The following is an 18214-nucleotide window of genomic DNA, read 5'->3' as shown; positions in this document are numbered from 1 at the left end:
TATGTTCTATGATGTACTATATAGGAAAGGTGTTTTTAGTTGTTCCTATAACTATTTTCTGAACTTATAGTTGTAATTGTTTTATTTCTGACAAAAAGTGTCAGCTTCATTGTGTGATGAAAAGTAGTTTATAGTAATACCCCGCAAAAGACATGCAAGAGGTATTGAACTCAAGGCAGAAAAATAAATTTGCTTTTCTTGAAATAGGTAATAACATTTTATTCGTTACATTATATGGTTTTCGTTTTCACAATATGAAATGTCGTAAATTATTGTAAGTAGTAATATTCAATATGTATTACACCGAATTTACCGTACACCAAAATTTCCCCACACCGAGTTTTCCGTACACCGAATTTTCTTACACCGAATTTTCCTACACCGAATTTTCCTAGACCCGCTGAAGTAGAATCATCTTAATGACAAGGAATTTGAATTTTTCCTTTTCTTTTTTAGTTATGAATAAAAAAAAATACAAGAATAAAATGAATGAAAAAGTTAACTTATTATTTATCGGAACAAACTGTAATAACATTAAATGTACAAAAAACGATGAATTAATTCGTAGAGAAACTGAAAATCCAGTTTCTCTTTCTTCATTACATCATTTTCTTTTAGTACCCATATTTTAAGTTTCACTTTAAAAGACCGGGTAAGTAGTGCCTAGGATCTATCATAGGTATTTAATTTGTCCATTTTATTTAAAATGAATTGAATGTTTCGAGGAATCCACACTTAAAATATTTAATGATTTTATCAGGAAAAATCATTGTTTCTGGGCAAACTTTACTTACTTTGTCAACTATTTGGAAAATTTTAAGGTAAAATCTATTAATTTTGAATTTTAAGTTCTGTTAAAGTATATCAATTGTGAGTTCTACAATATGCCAGCAAATAAAAATATCAGTGAACTTTGCAATACCAGATTCACTGATATCCTTACAGACCCAAAGGAAATCACACTCGTTTAATTTTTACAAAATGTGTCCAACCTCCCTAAGCTAACCCAATCCTATTCTATTCTACTTTTACCGACTGCATCCCACTATATTCTACTATACCCTTTTAAAGTGGTCCTACTTATCGATGAGCAGCAGGAGCGTGTAGTGTAATGTTTACCCATAATATCTTCTCAAATGATTGTCTAAGACATTCTGCACTGTTATTGTCATACATAAAGCATGCCCAAATAATTGGATACAGATTTATAATATGTATGCAAACTGATTTGGGAACCAAACGAGTAGTAAAAAACACGCACAGACGTTTGTTAGTTACAGCAAAGCAGAATAGCTTAGATTAGGTTAGCAGAATATTGTAGAATAGAGTGTACTGACTTAGTAGAGTAGAGTAAGGTAGAGAAACTTAAGTTTGCAGAGTAGGTTAGAGTAAAGTATGTTAGCGCGTAGATATAGGCCTACAATAGGAATCCGTAGAAACATTCATTTCATAGTTACTCCTTTATTCATTAAATTTACTTTATATACTTTAAGGTACATTTTCACTTAGTCGATTTGTGGTCGATTAGTTGATTTGTGGTCGATTCGGTTGAACTGATGTCAGTTTCAATTCAGTCGACCGTATCAATAGGATTTCGACTGAATTACCTGCTGATCGAAGGTGCTAAATCGACTGGCGCGACTGAAGTGAAAGAGAGCCATTTTTTTAAGTCGATTCAGTCAGATCGACCAGCGAAGTCGGTAAGGTTGCCTATGAAAACACCTCACTTGTCGCCGGGTATAAAGTATAACGCGAGTGCTTTGGAAATAGCTCTTTTTTGAACTAATAAGATTATATAGGGTTAAATAATAATAATAGCAAAAATAAAAACGGGTTTGACAAAAATAAATGCCTTAATGAAATTCAGTGCTGGTGTGGTGATACCGAGAAAATACTGTTTAATTTCGTGAAACAAATCGTTCTTTACGTTATGTTAGCAGGGGCGTCATTTAGGGAGGGCAGGAGGGGGCGGGCAATTGCCCCCCCCCCAAGAGTGAGGAATACATATAAAGTTTATTCAAGGAACGTTCAGTACCTCATGTAAACAAATACACGTGGTGATTGTTTGATTTTATTGGTTAGAGAGCCTTAGAACACCCATGCGGCAGAAGAAAATAGTCCTTGCTTATAAGGCTCATTACCAGAATTCCTTAGAATTAGACAACAGAAACAACACTTTATCTAAGAACTAAATTGAATTAATGCAATAAAAGAGAATACGCATGCATTGAAAGTGGTTTTGACCCAACTTCAGCGCGAATCACAGTTAACAATATGGTCACAATGCGGGGAATAAGTAAAACATCGACAGGGTTGAAGCACGTGCTTCTCGAAAGAAGCGTTGACCGATAGGCAATCATCCGACGACTGGCGAAGTAATACAATTCTGCAATGTTTACATCAGGATCAGAAGGCTCGTTGAATGAACTTTAGTATAATCTATTGTCTAGTAATACACTAGCACAAAATGTAAAAGCCTTATGTCGGTGGCACTCTTCCCCCCCCCCCCAAGTGAAATCTGAAATGACGCTACGCTCCTGTATGTTAGCAAGGGTGAAACTCCATAAATATTAAGAAAATTCCTGCAGATTGAGGACGTGTCATTGAAAAAGCAAGCTTCCTTTTTGTGCTAGAGAACTGTTTCTATTTTATAATGATAACTCTATTAGATAATTTATTGTTATACCTGTCGTTGTAAAGCTAAGAGATGCGTGTGTTCAGAATAATGAGTAGAACTCTGTTTTATTTTGAAATCTTTCCGTATTGAAATGATAATAAAAAACATATACTGGAGGCCTTATATTAATCAATCTCTGTTCCATAAATCACTAATAAAAATAATGTGGAGATTAAGAGCATCTTATTGTTCATAATGAGAGAATATAATGATGGTGAACTTTCAAGGGTGGGTTCTACTTCAAGACATTAGACCTTAAAATATAGAATGTAAAATCTATTACGTACGAGGGGCGCCCAATAAGTTATCTACCTTGACAGGAAGGTAGGGACGGATCATAATGACGCCTGACGTGCACACCAAGGCCACTCTGGTGAACCCTCATGCATAACTTGATAACGCAATGGCCATGACCTTTTTTTTTTTTTTTTTTTTTTTTATATGCCTCGTAGCGAGTGTTTGTGTGACTCCGCGAACAATGGATTTACGGATTCCTGTCTCAACTGGTGACAGGGGACGAAACCTGGAACTAGGGACTATCTCCTCTTCCGAGACCTGGAGAAACAACTGCGGGGACAACGTTTTTCGTCAGACAACGAGGTTCAACAGGCTGTTTTCCAGTGGTTTGCGGGTCATGACAATGACTATTTTTTTTCTGGGATTTCTTCGCTGCCCACAAAGTGTCGACGGTGCATAGACCTCTATCGGAACTACAGCGAAAAACAGTGATCACCAGGTGAGCCTATCTGCATTCCTTCCTGTCTAGGTAGATAACTTATTGGACGCTCCTTGTACAGGGTACTGGCTGTATTCACGTTGATACCTGCTTTACATGTTTGCCGTCTTCATAAGTAAATTCCTTAAATATTTCCATGCTGTCGCACACTTACCACTTTGCTCTGATCTGAATCGAAATAGATGTAAATATGATTTGCAGTAACCTTTAACACAGGTTGATCTGCGATTTATGCACAATTAATCGTTTTAATGTGTGGGTTTCCAGACATATAATTCTGTACACAAGTAAAAGCATCCACCAAGAAAAGAATTAAGCCGGAAGTAGGTCCAGAGATTTGAAAAGAGATAATTAGTTACATGGGAAAGAAATGGTGAATCGGAGATATCTTGTTTAATTCATAGGCAGTATTGGTAGTAAGTAAAATAAATAAATAAATAAAATAAAGTTTGTGTTCTCTTCTACGACCCGAGCATTATTTTAGTAGAAATGACACGGTTAAAAGTAACTTTTGTGATTAAGATAATTATACTTTTGCAAAATTTAATTTACTTTAAAAGTATGTCTCTCATGCAATTACGCTGTGAAAATGAAAATTACAGACCTGGGAGTTACAAAAATATCAAGAAGAATAATCATGTGAATTTAGAAATTTAGCTTTATAATTTAAGTTGTAATATGATATATTTTCAAATGAAGACCACAGGGGAAGAAGAAGGTAAGTCAAGAAATGCTCGGAAATAAGTTAACAGCAGATAATGTAGCCTGAAAGGTGTAGTTTGCATGGACTAAATCACACACAAAGAAGGTTAGTCACTAAGAAGTTTAATGCTAAAGATTTCGCTTACAAGCCAAGGGAAAAAGTAGGTACGTCAGTGGGAAACGGCATAAAGTAAAATTATAAAAAAGTGACTTGCCTCCTTGTTCTCCCTATAGTCTTCAAATATGCTTGATAATAGGTATATTCCTCGATTCTTAAGTTATCCTCGGATAAATGAGTATGCACAGACCTATTGAATGAGTCAACTATAGTTGGGAAACCTCGAGGGGATTTTTTTAAAACTCTGGGGGATTCTACGTGTAAGACTCTACTAAATAGGTACTCAAGCTTTTCGCTGGTAATTTCTAAAAATGTTTTATCTTAAGGTTAGTGTAAAGGGACAAGTTTTGCCGATAGATGTCGCTATAGTCTTCGTATCTCTCCCATGTATTTTTTACCTTTCACGAAAATTTACAATTTCTCATAAATTTCAACCGAGAGACTTCAAATTTTTAGAGAAGGAACTTCATAACCTATTGAAGAGAACAATCCGTGAGGATTTTTTATTTAGAATTTTCTTAATTGTTGAAACAGATCCATTGTTAAAGATTTGTATATCCACTTCAACAATTAAGCCATTTCAACAATGAAGAAAATTCTAAATAAAAATCGGCACGGATTATTGCCTTCGATAGATTATGAAGTTCCTTTTCTAAAAATTTGAAGTCTCTAGGTTGAAATTTGTAAGACAAATTGTAAATTTTCGTGAAAGGTAAAAAATACATGGGAGAGATACGAAGACTGTAGTGCCATCTATCGGCAAGGTTTGTTCCTTTAAACCAACCTTAATATGTAAAGATAAATCTGGGACTAAGAAATAAAGTGGTATAAGTCTTAAAATATTAATTTCACAGAAGAAGCGAAAAAGTGTTTGCAAGACAATATTTTGTTGAATTGCATCTATTGTTTATTGACGGAAAAATTGTTCGCTTCCTGCATCCCAGTTGTCCACGCCTCAAAACGTTCCTAGTGTTCCTCGTACTATTGTAAGTAAAGGAAAATATGATAACTCAATTTCGACCAAAAAGTGACTTGGAATAGTTTATTTCTGAGCCCCAGAAAAAAACTTAATTGTAGGGTATGCATTGTCAATATATCACAAATGCTATTTCCAGTCGACCAGCGTATCTCATGCGTAACAGTCATAAAAGAAAAGTAACACATTTATGTAAATTAATAACACAAGCAGAGCTTATCGAAAAACTCTCTATGTGTATTTCAGGCACTAGCGGTTCGTCAGGTGAGGCAGGTGAGGCCTGGCCTCACCTATATTCTTGAGCAAAAGTAAATGAAATATTTGCAATAAATTCCAAATTAACTCAACATTACTGTGTAGTTTTTGAAATAAAACTTATTTCAAATTATTTAATGTATAACAGAAAACTTCTTAAAATTCATTTACTCAAGTGCAGAAAATGTTTGTAAAATATTACAGAATTTAAAAGAAATTAAAGGCAAAAGCGAAAATTTATATTCTTTGGCATGATAATTTTAGTTTTAAAAATTCCAATCCTGTAGTGCGGCCTGAAACAGATTGAGCCTCCTCAGCAGCGAAGCAGTTGCAACGAAAACATCCCTCTTGCAGTTTGAAAGGGGAGAGGGGTAACCTAAGGGCAAAAATCTTGGGTTCGGAATCACTCCAATGTTCTGTGTTTCAAGGGAGGCCTGTTGAAAATGTGCCGCTGACACGTACTGCGCATGCTTGAACCAGAGAGGAACACTTGTCATACTCTCCGTTGTTCCCCAGAGAAGGGTATGCAGTGTAGCAAATTGAATAAATTTAAACATAAGCTTGATTATAAAGAAGTAATGAATTATATTTGCTATTTCCTTCATATGAACAACATTTAAACTTTTAGAACGTTTTACTGAGGAAGTATATTTCCTTTAAAGGGAATTTTTAATATCTGGTTTCAAAATATATAGCAGTTTATACTTAATTTCTAGAAAACATGCTAAAAATGTTGATGGCAAAAGCACAAAAAAAAAAAAAAAAAAAAACTACAACAGTTATAGCAATACTGTGAAACACATTTTTGTAGTAAGAGCGCGAAAATCGACGGATAGCGGGTGTAACATCGTGGTTTTCTGCATGTTTTATCTTGTTTTCAAGCGAGTGGCATTGTGCGTTTGTAACAAGTTTACGCGTGTAGTGTTTTTCGTGAGTTTGGGACAGTGAGTTGTTTTCGAGCGACATTGTGCGTGTAGAGTACTTTTTGCGAGTTTGGAACAGTGTTTAGGACGTTGATCTTGTGCTGAATTAATGTGTACATGATGGAAGACATTGGTTCTTGTGGTGTGATTGTTTCGTTGTTAAACTTACCATTTTCTAGGCGAAGTGAAGTGGCTCAACGGGCTATTCTTAACAGTGGACCCCTACTCCTGATTTATCATTGATCCAGGTAGACGGTAAGAAGGCTAGAACTTTTAAGAAATCTTGGTATGGCATTCATAAGTGGCTATGCGGTAGTACTGTAATTGGTAGATTATTTTGTTGGCCGTGCTTGCTTTTAAGTCTGAAGAAAAATGTATGGTGTTCTGAAGGCTATTTTGATTTAAAGAACTTGGCTCGGAGCTTAGAAAATTTTATTTCTTATGTAGAAATAATTTCTAAGTTGACAACACCGAAATTTTTGTTATCTTTTCCCTACCTTTTGTTTTTTTTAATGAGGTGTCTCCAAAGTTCGTCTAGTTTATATTTTGATGTGCCATATTGAATTGTTTCTTTCGTATGTATGTGTGTGTCTTAGGAATTAGATTTCTGGGCTGTCGGCATCGAAGGCCATTTAGCCCGTCACGTACATGAGGAATTATTTCCCTCGGCGAGCACACTATTCGATGAAAGCGAAAAAAGGAAGGAAGCGGCCTGGGACCATTATATTAGGTACTATTCCGGCATTTGCTGCTGCGAATGAGGGAAACACAGGAAAAGCCTCACTCAAGATAGCTACCCTGAAAAAGCTGTTATACTTTTCCGACCGAGTGTCCCCACCGGGAATCGAACCCGGGACCGCTCACACCAAAGGCGAGAGCGTTAGCGACTACGCGTGTATCTTCTTCTCTTAATTTATATAAATGTTGTGTTTTGAGCATGAGCGGAGTTAGGGCTTGTCTACTGTAGGGACGAGTCTTTCGGGGATTTGGAATAACTCTCAGTCGAGTGGGGATCCGGGAGCTTTGTTGCAGGATATAGTGAATATAAAAACTCGATTTTTGAGCATTTTCGTATATAATTCTCTATAATACAACACAGGGTGCGAAATCATTTGAAAATGGTGGGGGGGAAGAAGTTGAGCGATCCACACTAATGCTTCGTGGAGCCTCTAAAAAATTGAAATATTAATGGATTACTACTACTACTACTACTATTATTATTATTATTATTATTATTATTATTATTATTATTATTATTATTATTATTATTATTATTATTATTATTATTATTATTATTATTATTATTAATAATAAATGTTCAAACTAGTCGTCGTTGTAATTTAAAAATACTTTAATGTTATTTATTCATTTACCCAAAATTGGTAACTTATCTACTGCATTTAATATACACTTTGGTGCGTATGGTCCAGGGTTAGACTCTCGTGGGAGCACAGTACCCTTGCGTTTACCATCATATTGAAGACTGCATTCACGAAAATAGCGGTAGAGATCTATAAGTCAGAAATAATAGTCCCTGAGAACCGATGTCCTAACCAAGCATTAGAACTACTAACTTGAAGCGCTCCACATGGCCAGCCATAGATCCTCATGAGCTGTAGAGTCAGAGTATAGTTTTTATTATTTTTTATGAAATTCTCGTTTCTTCGCTACGTATGTAGTGTTTCAGTTTGGTCGTTCAAATATACGATCACCTTTGTAAGTCTAAATAGTACTATGTATCTATATTGTATTATTAGCAATAACAGATATGATTTCAATACAAATACTTGATAGACAACAAAAAGCCGTGTTGCCTCAGTGGTAGAGCGCTCACCACAGGTGCGTGGGATCAATGGTTGGATCCTAGCTCGCACCAAATTCTGCTTGTGGTATACAAACAATTGTGTGGTGGTTTTCTCGGGGTCTTCCCGCTTCCTTCCACTATCTTAATCCACCCTTATAATTCATCTCATCATGACCGTCTTCCTTAGCCTTACTGAATATTCGTAGGACGTTAAACTTTAGAAAAGAAAAGCACAAACACTATAATACGATTGATTTGCTCATTTAAGTTTAATGACCCTTTTCAGCAGCGAGGCTATGAGATGTGGAATACAGTTTAAGGTGGAATACGAACCACGGTAATCGTTCAATTTTTTTAAAGCTCTCCCACCGGGAATCGAACCCAGGACCCCGTGCACCAAAGATGGTGCGCGCGTGCTAGCCACTAGACCACCGAAGACAGCCACAATAATACGAGTATTGAATGATTGTGTTACTGTATTTATAGACCTAAAATATAGTTTGCAATAACGTATCTTACATTAGAGAAATTTTTTTAAGATTAAACTTTACTTTCTTTCCGTGTGTAACGAGAGTTGAACATGTGATGGCCAGAAGAAACCCACGTATGAGCAGCAGTAATAGCATCCCATAATTTTAAAGGAAATTCACTGAGTTTAATTATCAATAAAGATTTCAAGGTACTCGCCAACATACGGTTTCTTTCGGAACTTTTAATATGAACAACACTGAATCCACGTTCACAAGCAGCAGTTGATAATGACACAGAACGAACTTTTCGCGTTAAGGCTTTAAGAACTTGAAAATAATTTAGCGACTTAGAACTTAACTTGTACTCTCTTCATTCTGACACTGTAGAACCTCTGCTTGGTCTATTGGCTAGCACGCTTGACTTCGGTTAGCGTGGTCCCTGGTTCCACGGTGGGATACAGTTGAACGACCAAAGGGATTCGGATTCCATTATAATCAGTAGGTCCACGTCTCCTTTAGCCTAGCAGGCATAACCGTAGGACGTTAAACTAAATCAAACCAAATCATTCTGACACTGCAGTATCAAGATTCAATCCAAACAATTAAACTGCTTTATATACGTCTACGTTACCATATAAACCACTCAGGCTATTACGATCTTTATTTTCAAACATTGAAAAGCACTTTAGCACATCATTAAAAGGAAACCTTCTTTCCACTTCGTCTACTAAACCCTGGATTACCTGCCCCCTTATTTGATCAAACTCACTATCATCACTCCCTGTATCAGATGCTTGTCTGCAGTGCACTAAATACTTATCTTTACAAAGACTTTGGTAGACATCATCTTTCATACGATTTCTCTCAGAGCTTGGATTGTAGGGTCAATTTTTTCTCTATTTCATTGTTCGAAACTGCTTCCTTTTGCATCGTTTTACTAATATTAGACAAAATGGACGCAATATCCAGAAGAAAACCGAGCAATAGAATGTTCTTTTTCCCCGAAAGTTTTTTTTTTTTTTTTTTTTTTTAAATACCACTCAGTTTAAAACTGTCTCTGTTGAAATGGTCAGTATTTTCATACTCCAAAAGTAAGAATTGCATTATGCAAGAAAATTATGTAAAGACTGCTAATAATGCATCCTTCTCATTTGAAATCCAACGTATATGAAACAATCTTTTGATTTTCAGTAGTCCTGAGGCATCTGTGACTGTCGCGATACTTTGAAGTGTTGCAGATGTAGATGACTTACTGAACACCTTGTAAAGTTCGCCTAACAAACATTCAAAGTTGTGAACAGTATTCACAACACCAAAAACTCTTTCAGAAACAAGATCAATTCATTGTGCCATGCAGTGTACGCTAATTAGGCACGGGTTGACATTTCTTCTAATTTGAGCAGCGACATCTTCGTTTCTCCCAGTAAACACTGCATCCCCGTCCGAACTAAATCCAACAAGTTTTTCTTTAAGATTAAAAACATCTATGCCATCTTCCGAAAATGCTTGAATAATTTTCTCTTCAAGGGATTTTGCATCGGCATTTTCTACAGGCACTAATTTATAAAAACGACAACAAGGTTTATTTTCTTCGTCCACATATGTTATATATAAGAGCAAGTGCTTATCCGCAAACCTGTTTCTAGATTCGTCCACTGAAGTTGAAAAACAATCTGTTTCATTGAGAAATTTTACCAATTTTGCATGCAACTGGTATGCTAGAGAATAAAGGTCTTCATCTCATCAACAACCCAACAACCGAAAAAGTTAAACACCTGATCCTTTTACAAATAAACTACGTTTTTTTTTAAACAACATGCATTTAAAATTATTGTTTGTCTGAAAATTTTCGTTATAGACCTACTTATATTTTCCTATTAAGGTGTCCCCCCTTACAGATTTTGGTGAGGGGGAAACACAAGTGTAAAATTTTTGGTGGGGGGGAAATCCCTCCCGTCCCCCCCGGGATTTCGCACCCTGATACAACATAAGATTTTTTTTTTTAATAGGAAGTTGTTGGCGAGGGATCAAAGTCTCTCCATGCCCCTTCAGTAACTAAAGAGAAGCTCTCCAGTGGTTTTCAGTGGTAATGTAAATAGACATGCTAACTTTCAGGCAACACACTCTCACTATATTTGAACATTTAGATAGCCGGTATGCCGAGTTAAAATCGTAATAAAGCATACCGCCTCTGCTTTTTTCCCACTTCGAACAATATCTATATCTATCTATCTATCTATCTATCTATCTATCTATCTATCTATCTATCTATCTATATATTTGTAGGTAAGGGAGGGAGCAACAGTGATTCAACGTTGAAGGAAGAAAAAAGGTTCTAGCCCGATGATCGTTATCCTAAAAGTAATGTATTTTGTAACAAAATATAAGGAGATATAGATTAACGAAAGCCAGTTTGTCTTCTATGGATATAACATTATCAATGGCGTCAATAACGCCTCTACAACGCGGGAAACGTCGACTGTTATGTCCCCCTCAAGTGATTGGTTTCATAGTATGCTTTTTAGATTACTAGCAGCGGGGAAAAATCGGGGGAAATCCTGCAACAGGGCTGCGAAGAGCCGATTCACCGCCACCTAAGCCCGCAACCAGCCTCAGAGCTTGGGGGGGGGGCATGAATATATTGGGAGGGCAAGTCATTAAAAATTCTCCTACAAATTGTTTTTTGAATTAATAATAGCATTTTGTATTGAGGTCTGGAGGGGCTACGAAAAGTTTAGGGGGGGCCTGTACCCTCTAATTGCGGGCCAGCACTTAACATTACGACCTGGTTCTCTGTGCCTCACCTATTTATTTAGCCACGAGCCGCCTCTGATTTCAGGTTATGACTAAAATTATAATTGTCTCCTAAAATAGTTTGAAATAGTTCCGTAGTATCTTAATTTATATTTTGATATTGTTCTGAATCTTGATGTTTTTTTTTTACTAGTTTAAAATTGCGTCGATACTGACGTCTCCATCAGACTGCAAGAAACCAATCAATCAAATTTGTTTGACTAATGATTGAGATCACACTAATAACATAATACGTGACCAATTTCATGTACAGCCACTCTACTCAATATTAATCTCTTTAGCAACAAGGAAACTTACCTCACCTAACCTGCTAGTACTGTACTGTACAGTGGGATACGCAAGGCGGTTTCTGGTTTAAATATCTCTTGAGCAAGGTATGGAAAATTAAATATTTAATATAGTAAGATACGTATACAAAAAATATGCCTGTCCAATAGCGTTATTTCAGATTTGGCTTGGGGGGGGGGGGCAAGATCCCTTGATATAAGTAAAATTTCGCGTTTTTCACTGACTTACTACTATTCTATTGACAAAATCTATATAAATTTCAAACTCGGGAGGGGGCAAATGACGCCCCCTAAATGACGCCCCTGTGCCTGTCCTAAAAAAAATGAAATTGAGTGCTAGAGTCCCCTTTGACGAAGTTCTGGTACTTCACATAGCCATGTGATGGCATACACTGTAGATACCGTAAGTGTCTTTAATTATTTATAGTGATCGTACGGAGTCGTGAAGCAATACCCATTTTAGCATTTCAGCACCTAATTGAATACAAGGGGTGTCTTGGTCGTCAACCAAAATCCATGAAATTAAGCCAGTGTCGTTTCTCTATCTATACGGTATCTACAGAGAGTTGGAAACACGCCCTTACGGATCAGAGTAGAACAAAGAGAACTTGAAGAGGTCGATAATTTCAAGTATCTGGGAAAAACTTTGACGAGAGACGCTTACTGCACCAAAGAGATCAAGTCAAGAATTTCCATAGCTAAAGAAGCATTCAACAAGGAAAGATCACTCTTAGCTAGCAGGCTCAATATTGGACTTAAGAAGAAGTTGGTGAAGTTCTATATATGGAGCATTGGACTGTATGGTTCAGAGACTTGGACATTACGGAAGTTAGAGAAGAAATATTTAGAGAGCTTCGAAATGTGGTGTTGGAGGAAGATGGAGAATATAAAATGGACAGAGACAGAAGATGTTTTAAAAAGGATAGGAGAGAAAAGGACACTTCTAGCCACCATCCTTTGTAGAAAGGCCAATCGGATTGGACACATATTGCGAAGGAATTGTCTTCTTCACACCGCCATAGAAGGAAAGATGGAAGGGAAGCGAGGAATAGGAAGAACACAGCTGATCGATGATTTGAAAGATAGGAGAAAATATTGGGAGTTAAAAGAGGAAGCTGAAGATAGAGAAAAGTGGAAGAAACATTTTCAGGCCCAAATCTAAAAATTGAAAAAATAAAAATAAAAAAGTCCTCAATAGTCCCAGGACTTGCCGAAAGGCAGAATACTTAATAATAATTATTGTTGTTATCTATTTTTCAATAATGGTTAGTGTTCATGCTACAGTTTTTTAAATGCTTTTTTTTTTTTGCCGTTTGTTCGCCATGTTTTCTAAGTTTGGCAACATTGTTGGTGCAATTCTGCTCTCTCACGTTTTCTTAAGTGTGCATTCGGAAAGGCAACTCCACGAATCGTACCGAATTCTTCTGATGCATCACACGTGAGGTAAAGAAGTTCTATGGTTGGTGTAGAGTCCAGGCTTCATGAGTCTTCGCGGTCACTATAGTTTGAGATTTTAACCACGTTATCCTTGAATGATCTCAACTTTTACCAACAAGATAATGCATGCAGGCCCGAACTTAGGCAACGAGCCACATGGGTCCTGGCCCAAAGCGCCAAATTTACAGGGGCGGCATATTAAAAATCAAGATTGAAATATGCTAAAAGAAAGAAAAGAGTGTCCAGGGGAGAGAAATTTAAAAGAGATCTAAATGGAAACAATGTTGGTACGGTACAGCGCAACAGACTTTACACGTTACGACGCTACTGCCCTACAAAGAGCTAAGGTTATTGCTTATTGCCTGCTAGCGTAAAACTAATGCTGCTGAGGGCCCAATTGTGAATAATTTTGGTTGACTCCAGGTTCCCAGTCAATTTGCACCCGTGTTTGAATTTCTTTACATATGAATGTTGTCTACATGGTGATGTGAACATTTTAGGTGAGAGTCTTAAGAATCATTCTTGCTTTAGCGTACAATATGCTACCACGTTCTAATGTTCTCTTGAAAAATACTTTTTTTTTTTTATCTCTGTTTTATTCTTTTTGGAAAACAAGTTTTGCGGAAGTGATCCTAAATTTGTTTTACGAAAAAACTTAAAACTGTCTAATGACCTTAAAAAAAGAAGAAACTTGCATTGCGTTACTGAAGAATCACTGCTATTCATTATTTGTAAAACATGAACTGAAAAGTTACATATATATGTTGCAGTATTTTGTTGTGTGTACTTGACGTGCCAAGAGTAGATTATGCTCTAGCGTGGGTCTAAATTTGGAGTAATCTGCTTAAGAGGCTTCATCCCGGCGAAATTAAAATACCGCTAATTTTACAGTAATTAAGTTATATTTCCCAAAAGATAAAAGATAATCGAAATGTGAAACAAGAGCGCCCTAGACAATATCATTTTATATGAGATACTGTTATCACGACTCACTTATCTGCTTTCGATTTCGAGCCATTATGAAAATCGGCATTTATTTTCGCGTTTCTAAACGGCTGAAAACAGAAAGCCACTAGGTAACTTGTGATAAGGTAACTTGTGTGTACCTCACGCAAAATAATATTGTCTAGGGCGCTCTTGTTTCACATTTCAATTATCTTTTATCTATTGAGAGATATCCCTTAATTACTGTCCGGTATTTTAATTTTGCCGGGATGAGGCCTCTTAAGCCAGGCCCTGATATTATTTTGTCTTCTGTCAATTTTTTGCGTTGATTTTGCTTACACATGACTGAATACGAACAAACACAGGGATGTTGAAATTTGTCTTGGGTCCAGAGGCGGCACATTTTAATGGCTCTAGACGGCAAAGTAAAATACATCCCTACCTTCAAGGAAACACAGTCATATTTAGCGGTATTAAGACCTGCGTTATCTTTATTTTTTATTTATTTTTTTTTTAGCTCATTACTGTATACGGGAAATTGCTTCTTTGTTTTCTTTAAACTGAACTAGAATTTAATTGCGATTTTACTTATTTCTTCTTTGAATCTAGTTAAACATCCCTTAATTCATCAAAATGAATTTGTATTACATATCAAAAAAACAATTTTTGCGAAATAGGGCACGTTGATTTAATGGCAAAATCAGTAGAAGCAAACCATTAAAATTCAAAGAAATCAGAAACGACATATTCTTTAGAAAATTTTGTTTTTAGATTTCTATTAAAATTATTTTTGAATTTTCCTTTATATCAAGAGACAATTCTGTAACTTTTGACTCAGAACAATATCATTCATATTACAATATAGCGTCAATATTTGTCTATTAGAAACATATTTGTTGCATTTCAGATGATGAAGTTTGATGTGGATGAAAAGCCCTCTTTCGCTGAAGAGAAATCATTTGAACGTGAAATTTGCCCTTCATTACTTACGGCAGATCAACTCCTAGGCATCTATCACTTAGAAGATCCTATGGACTTAGTATCAGCTGACGTATCTGGTTATAACTTTGTTCTCTGCGATGAAGATCTTTCTGTATTCAAGAATCTTGTTACGATGAATGCCAGTGAAACTTCTTTACAACTTCATGACTTTCGTTATTTTCCAACTTTGAAGAACCTTATTTTGTGCTTTAATGGTATTATAACAGTGTCAGTTCCACCCGGAAAATTTAGTGAACTAAGAGTGTTAGATTTATCCTTCAATAGAATACAAACTAAAGAAATTGTGAATTTGGGTTGGTTACCGAAATTGGAGGTTCTGCGTTTGACTCAAAACTTTCTACGAAACTTACCAGATGAAATGGGTGAAAGAGGACTCTTTCTAAACTTAAAAGATCTTGACCTGAATCGTAATTTATTTAACTCTACTGTATTTTTGGTCTTATCTCGTTTGCCGAAACTAAAATGCCTTAGTTTAAGTAATAACAAGATTACTGTAGTGCCGTGTTTAATACGGAACATGTTTCAACGGCCGCAAACTGGTAAAAGTTACGTCACTGATATTGCAAGCACTGCAAAGTCTTTGTGTGAGTCGCTTTGCGAACAAAGAGAATCATCTCGACATGAAATGAGAAATAGCAAGACAGATTCTTATTGGAAATCGCGTGCCGCTATACAGAAGGCCAAGCAGTTCTTACACACTGAAAGTGTAGGTTCCATAGTATTTCGAGAGGAAGATGAACTGGGACAAGACACAGGTTCCTTTTGTAAAACCATGCCGACCCGAAAAAACAGTGTTACATCTTCATTGGTTAGAAGTGGCCAACGTCATGAAAGTCATCAAAGGAAATCTACAACAAAAAAATATCGATCTTCTAAGAAGGAGCTTAAAGCAGTGCTGTTACAAGGAGTTGAGACCTACTTCATAGATCATATACCATTTCCCGAACTTGAAGACATATTCCTTTGCGGAAATATGATTAAGGAAGAAAGGCATGTTTGGTCCATAATGTCGTGGCCACATCTGAAAAACATTTATGTGTATGATAATCCCGTAGTCGCATCGGTTGTAAAATCTCGATCAACCATTGACAAATTTCTTAAGCAGCATGATGTACAATATCATCGTTTCATCGAAGATGATAAATTACAGCAAGAGTCACGACAAGTAACAATCACGGTACCAACAAAATATTTATCTCCTTCTCCATGGTTAGAAGATGATTCCTACAAGAAAGAAGTTGCCGTGATTAAAGCAGAGAGGGATATACTATTGAAACCAAAGTCTGTTAAAGAACAAATTTTGGAACAGTTACGAACTCAACTAGAACCAAAAGGAAAAGCACATGAAGTAAAACGCAAATCTACTTCAGTGGTAGAGAAAAGGCAAGAAAGTCAGGGATTTTCCACCGAGGAGTTGGGAGAAGAAATTGGTGAAGAAGATGAAAATAAAATTTATTTGACTGAAGTCAGAGAAGAAGTTTACGGCCGTCAGCAGAAGAAAAGGAAGTTCAACTACGCCGACGAATTAAATAATATATTAGAAGATGAAGAAAGCGAGGAGGAATTTGATGATATGGACCTCGGAACAGGTAATGTGTATTATACAGGTAACATAGCGAATAAACCTCAACTTCCATTTCCTTTCATAAAACTAAATGTTTCTTACAGTTATACGAATCTGTGTTTTGTTTTAGTTCTGCGCCCTCTAATTTAAGAATAAGGCCAGTAATATTATTAACCCTTAAAATGTCACTTTTTTTTTAAAAAAAGGGGAAGTTTTAGAGTTACATCCAAATTAATCCGATTCATTGCTAGTACATAATCGTCTTGATAATGATTCGTGCTTTCAAATAATACCACCAGTGATACTTCATGATCCTTAATTTTGGGAAAGTCCGGGAAAATTCGAGATCTTTCTCAGAAAAATATTTCCAATTAGCAAACTGGCCTTCCGTAACGAAGCCTTAGTGTTTGAGGCGACTACATCAAATCTATCTAGACATTATTATACGTTTTGAACTACGTTTCTGCGTAGTTTCAATAAAGTACACTTGATGATTTGGAAGGTAGGAATTTTTATCGAAATATATTGTGACATTTCGAAATATAAGAAATATAATTAATAAGTTCCTGGTAAAACAGGTTGATGGTTTATACGTGATTGTCTTGAAAAACGTGCAGCCTTTCAATTAATACCCCATGCAAGTATAACGATCCATAAATTCGGGAAAATTCCTGAGATTTTGATTTAAAAAGTACTTTTTTTTTTTTTAAATAGGCACACTTATTGATGTCCCGTGGCACGTAACGTACTCCGAGAAATCCTACATGTCCTATATCTCATTTGCTTCTCTCTCTCAAAAGTCATATTTCCTGTAAAAAGTATGTTGCTTTTGGATCGGAAGCTAACTATATCTCCATAACTACAAATCATCTTTCAATGCAAGCTGGGAAATATATAACCTAGGACACCTAGGATATTTTTGAGTATCTCTCGCGCAAGTACGTGACAGGGGCTGCAATAGAGTAGAGCCCTAAGTCGGATTCCAATGGTCTGCCTAACTTACATTTCCCAAAGGAAAATTTCGGGAATTTTACAAAACTTACTCCTGCGTTACACATGCGTGTCTATCATTCAAAAATCTACATTATTCTAAATATAATGTATACACAACCTCAAACGTGCATTACCACCTGCAATTCTCCCTTTCCTGCAACATTAGGCAACCCGAAAAACAGAGTCGTTGGGCTGGTTGAGAATTAGAAAGGCGTTGGACCAAACCTCAATTTTGTTACAAATATAGCAATGTGACAAACTGCGAATAAGATAATCGAATAAATTATTGAGAATGACGACTTTTTTTTCGTGAGGGCAATGGATGGCAAAAAATTACAAAAAGAAACTCGTAAAGCAAGAAAAATGTTACACAATGTAAAGGTTTAATATGAAAGTCTAACAGCACAGAAACAAACATCCACATTGAACGAAAAGAGAGACAAACACAAAATAAGGGACGTCAGTGGCGGAGCAGGCTTGCGGACTTCCAATGAAAGATAAAGAATAAACC

General features: G+C 36.2%; 1 protein-coding gene across 1 annotated transcript in view; it reads left to right on the top strand.

The window, feature by feature from the left end:
* The first annotated feature begins 482 nt into the window (after positions 1–482).
* LOC145678616 (uncharacterized) overlaps positions 483–18214 on the top strand; it is a 69513-nt gene continuing 51781 nt past the window's right edge. The window contains exons 1-2 of the mRNA XM_081748969.1: positions 483–652; positions 15052–16735. Of these exons, the coding sequence (XP_081605095.1) occupies positions 15052–16735 (1684 nt within the window). The 5' untranslated portion in view covers positions 483–652. The remainder of the gene's footprint in view (positions 653–15051; positions 16736–18214) is intronic.

The sequence above is a fragment of the Thermobia domestica genome, chromosome 2 (assembly GCF_964235325.1).
Source record: "Thermobia domestica chromosome 2, izTheDome1.hap1.1, whole genome shotgun sequence".
Taxonomy (NCBI): Eukaryota; Metazoa; Arthropoda; class Insecta; order Zygentoma; family Lepismatidae; genus Thermobia; species Thermobia domestica.
This window is presented reverse-complemented; position numbering and strand designations above follow the sequence as displayed.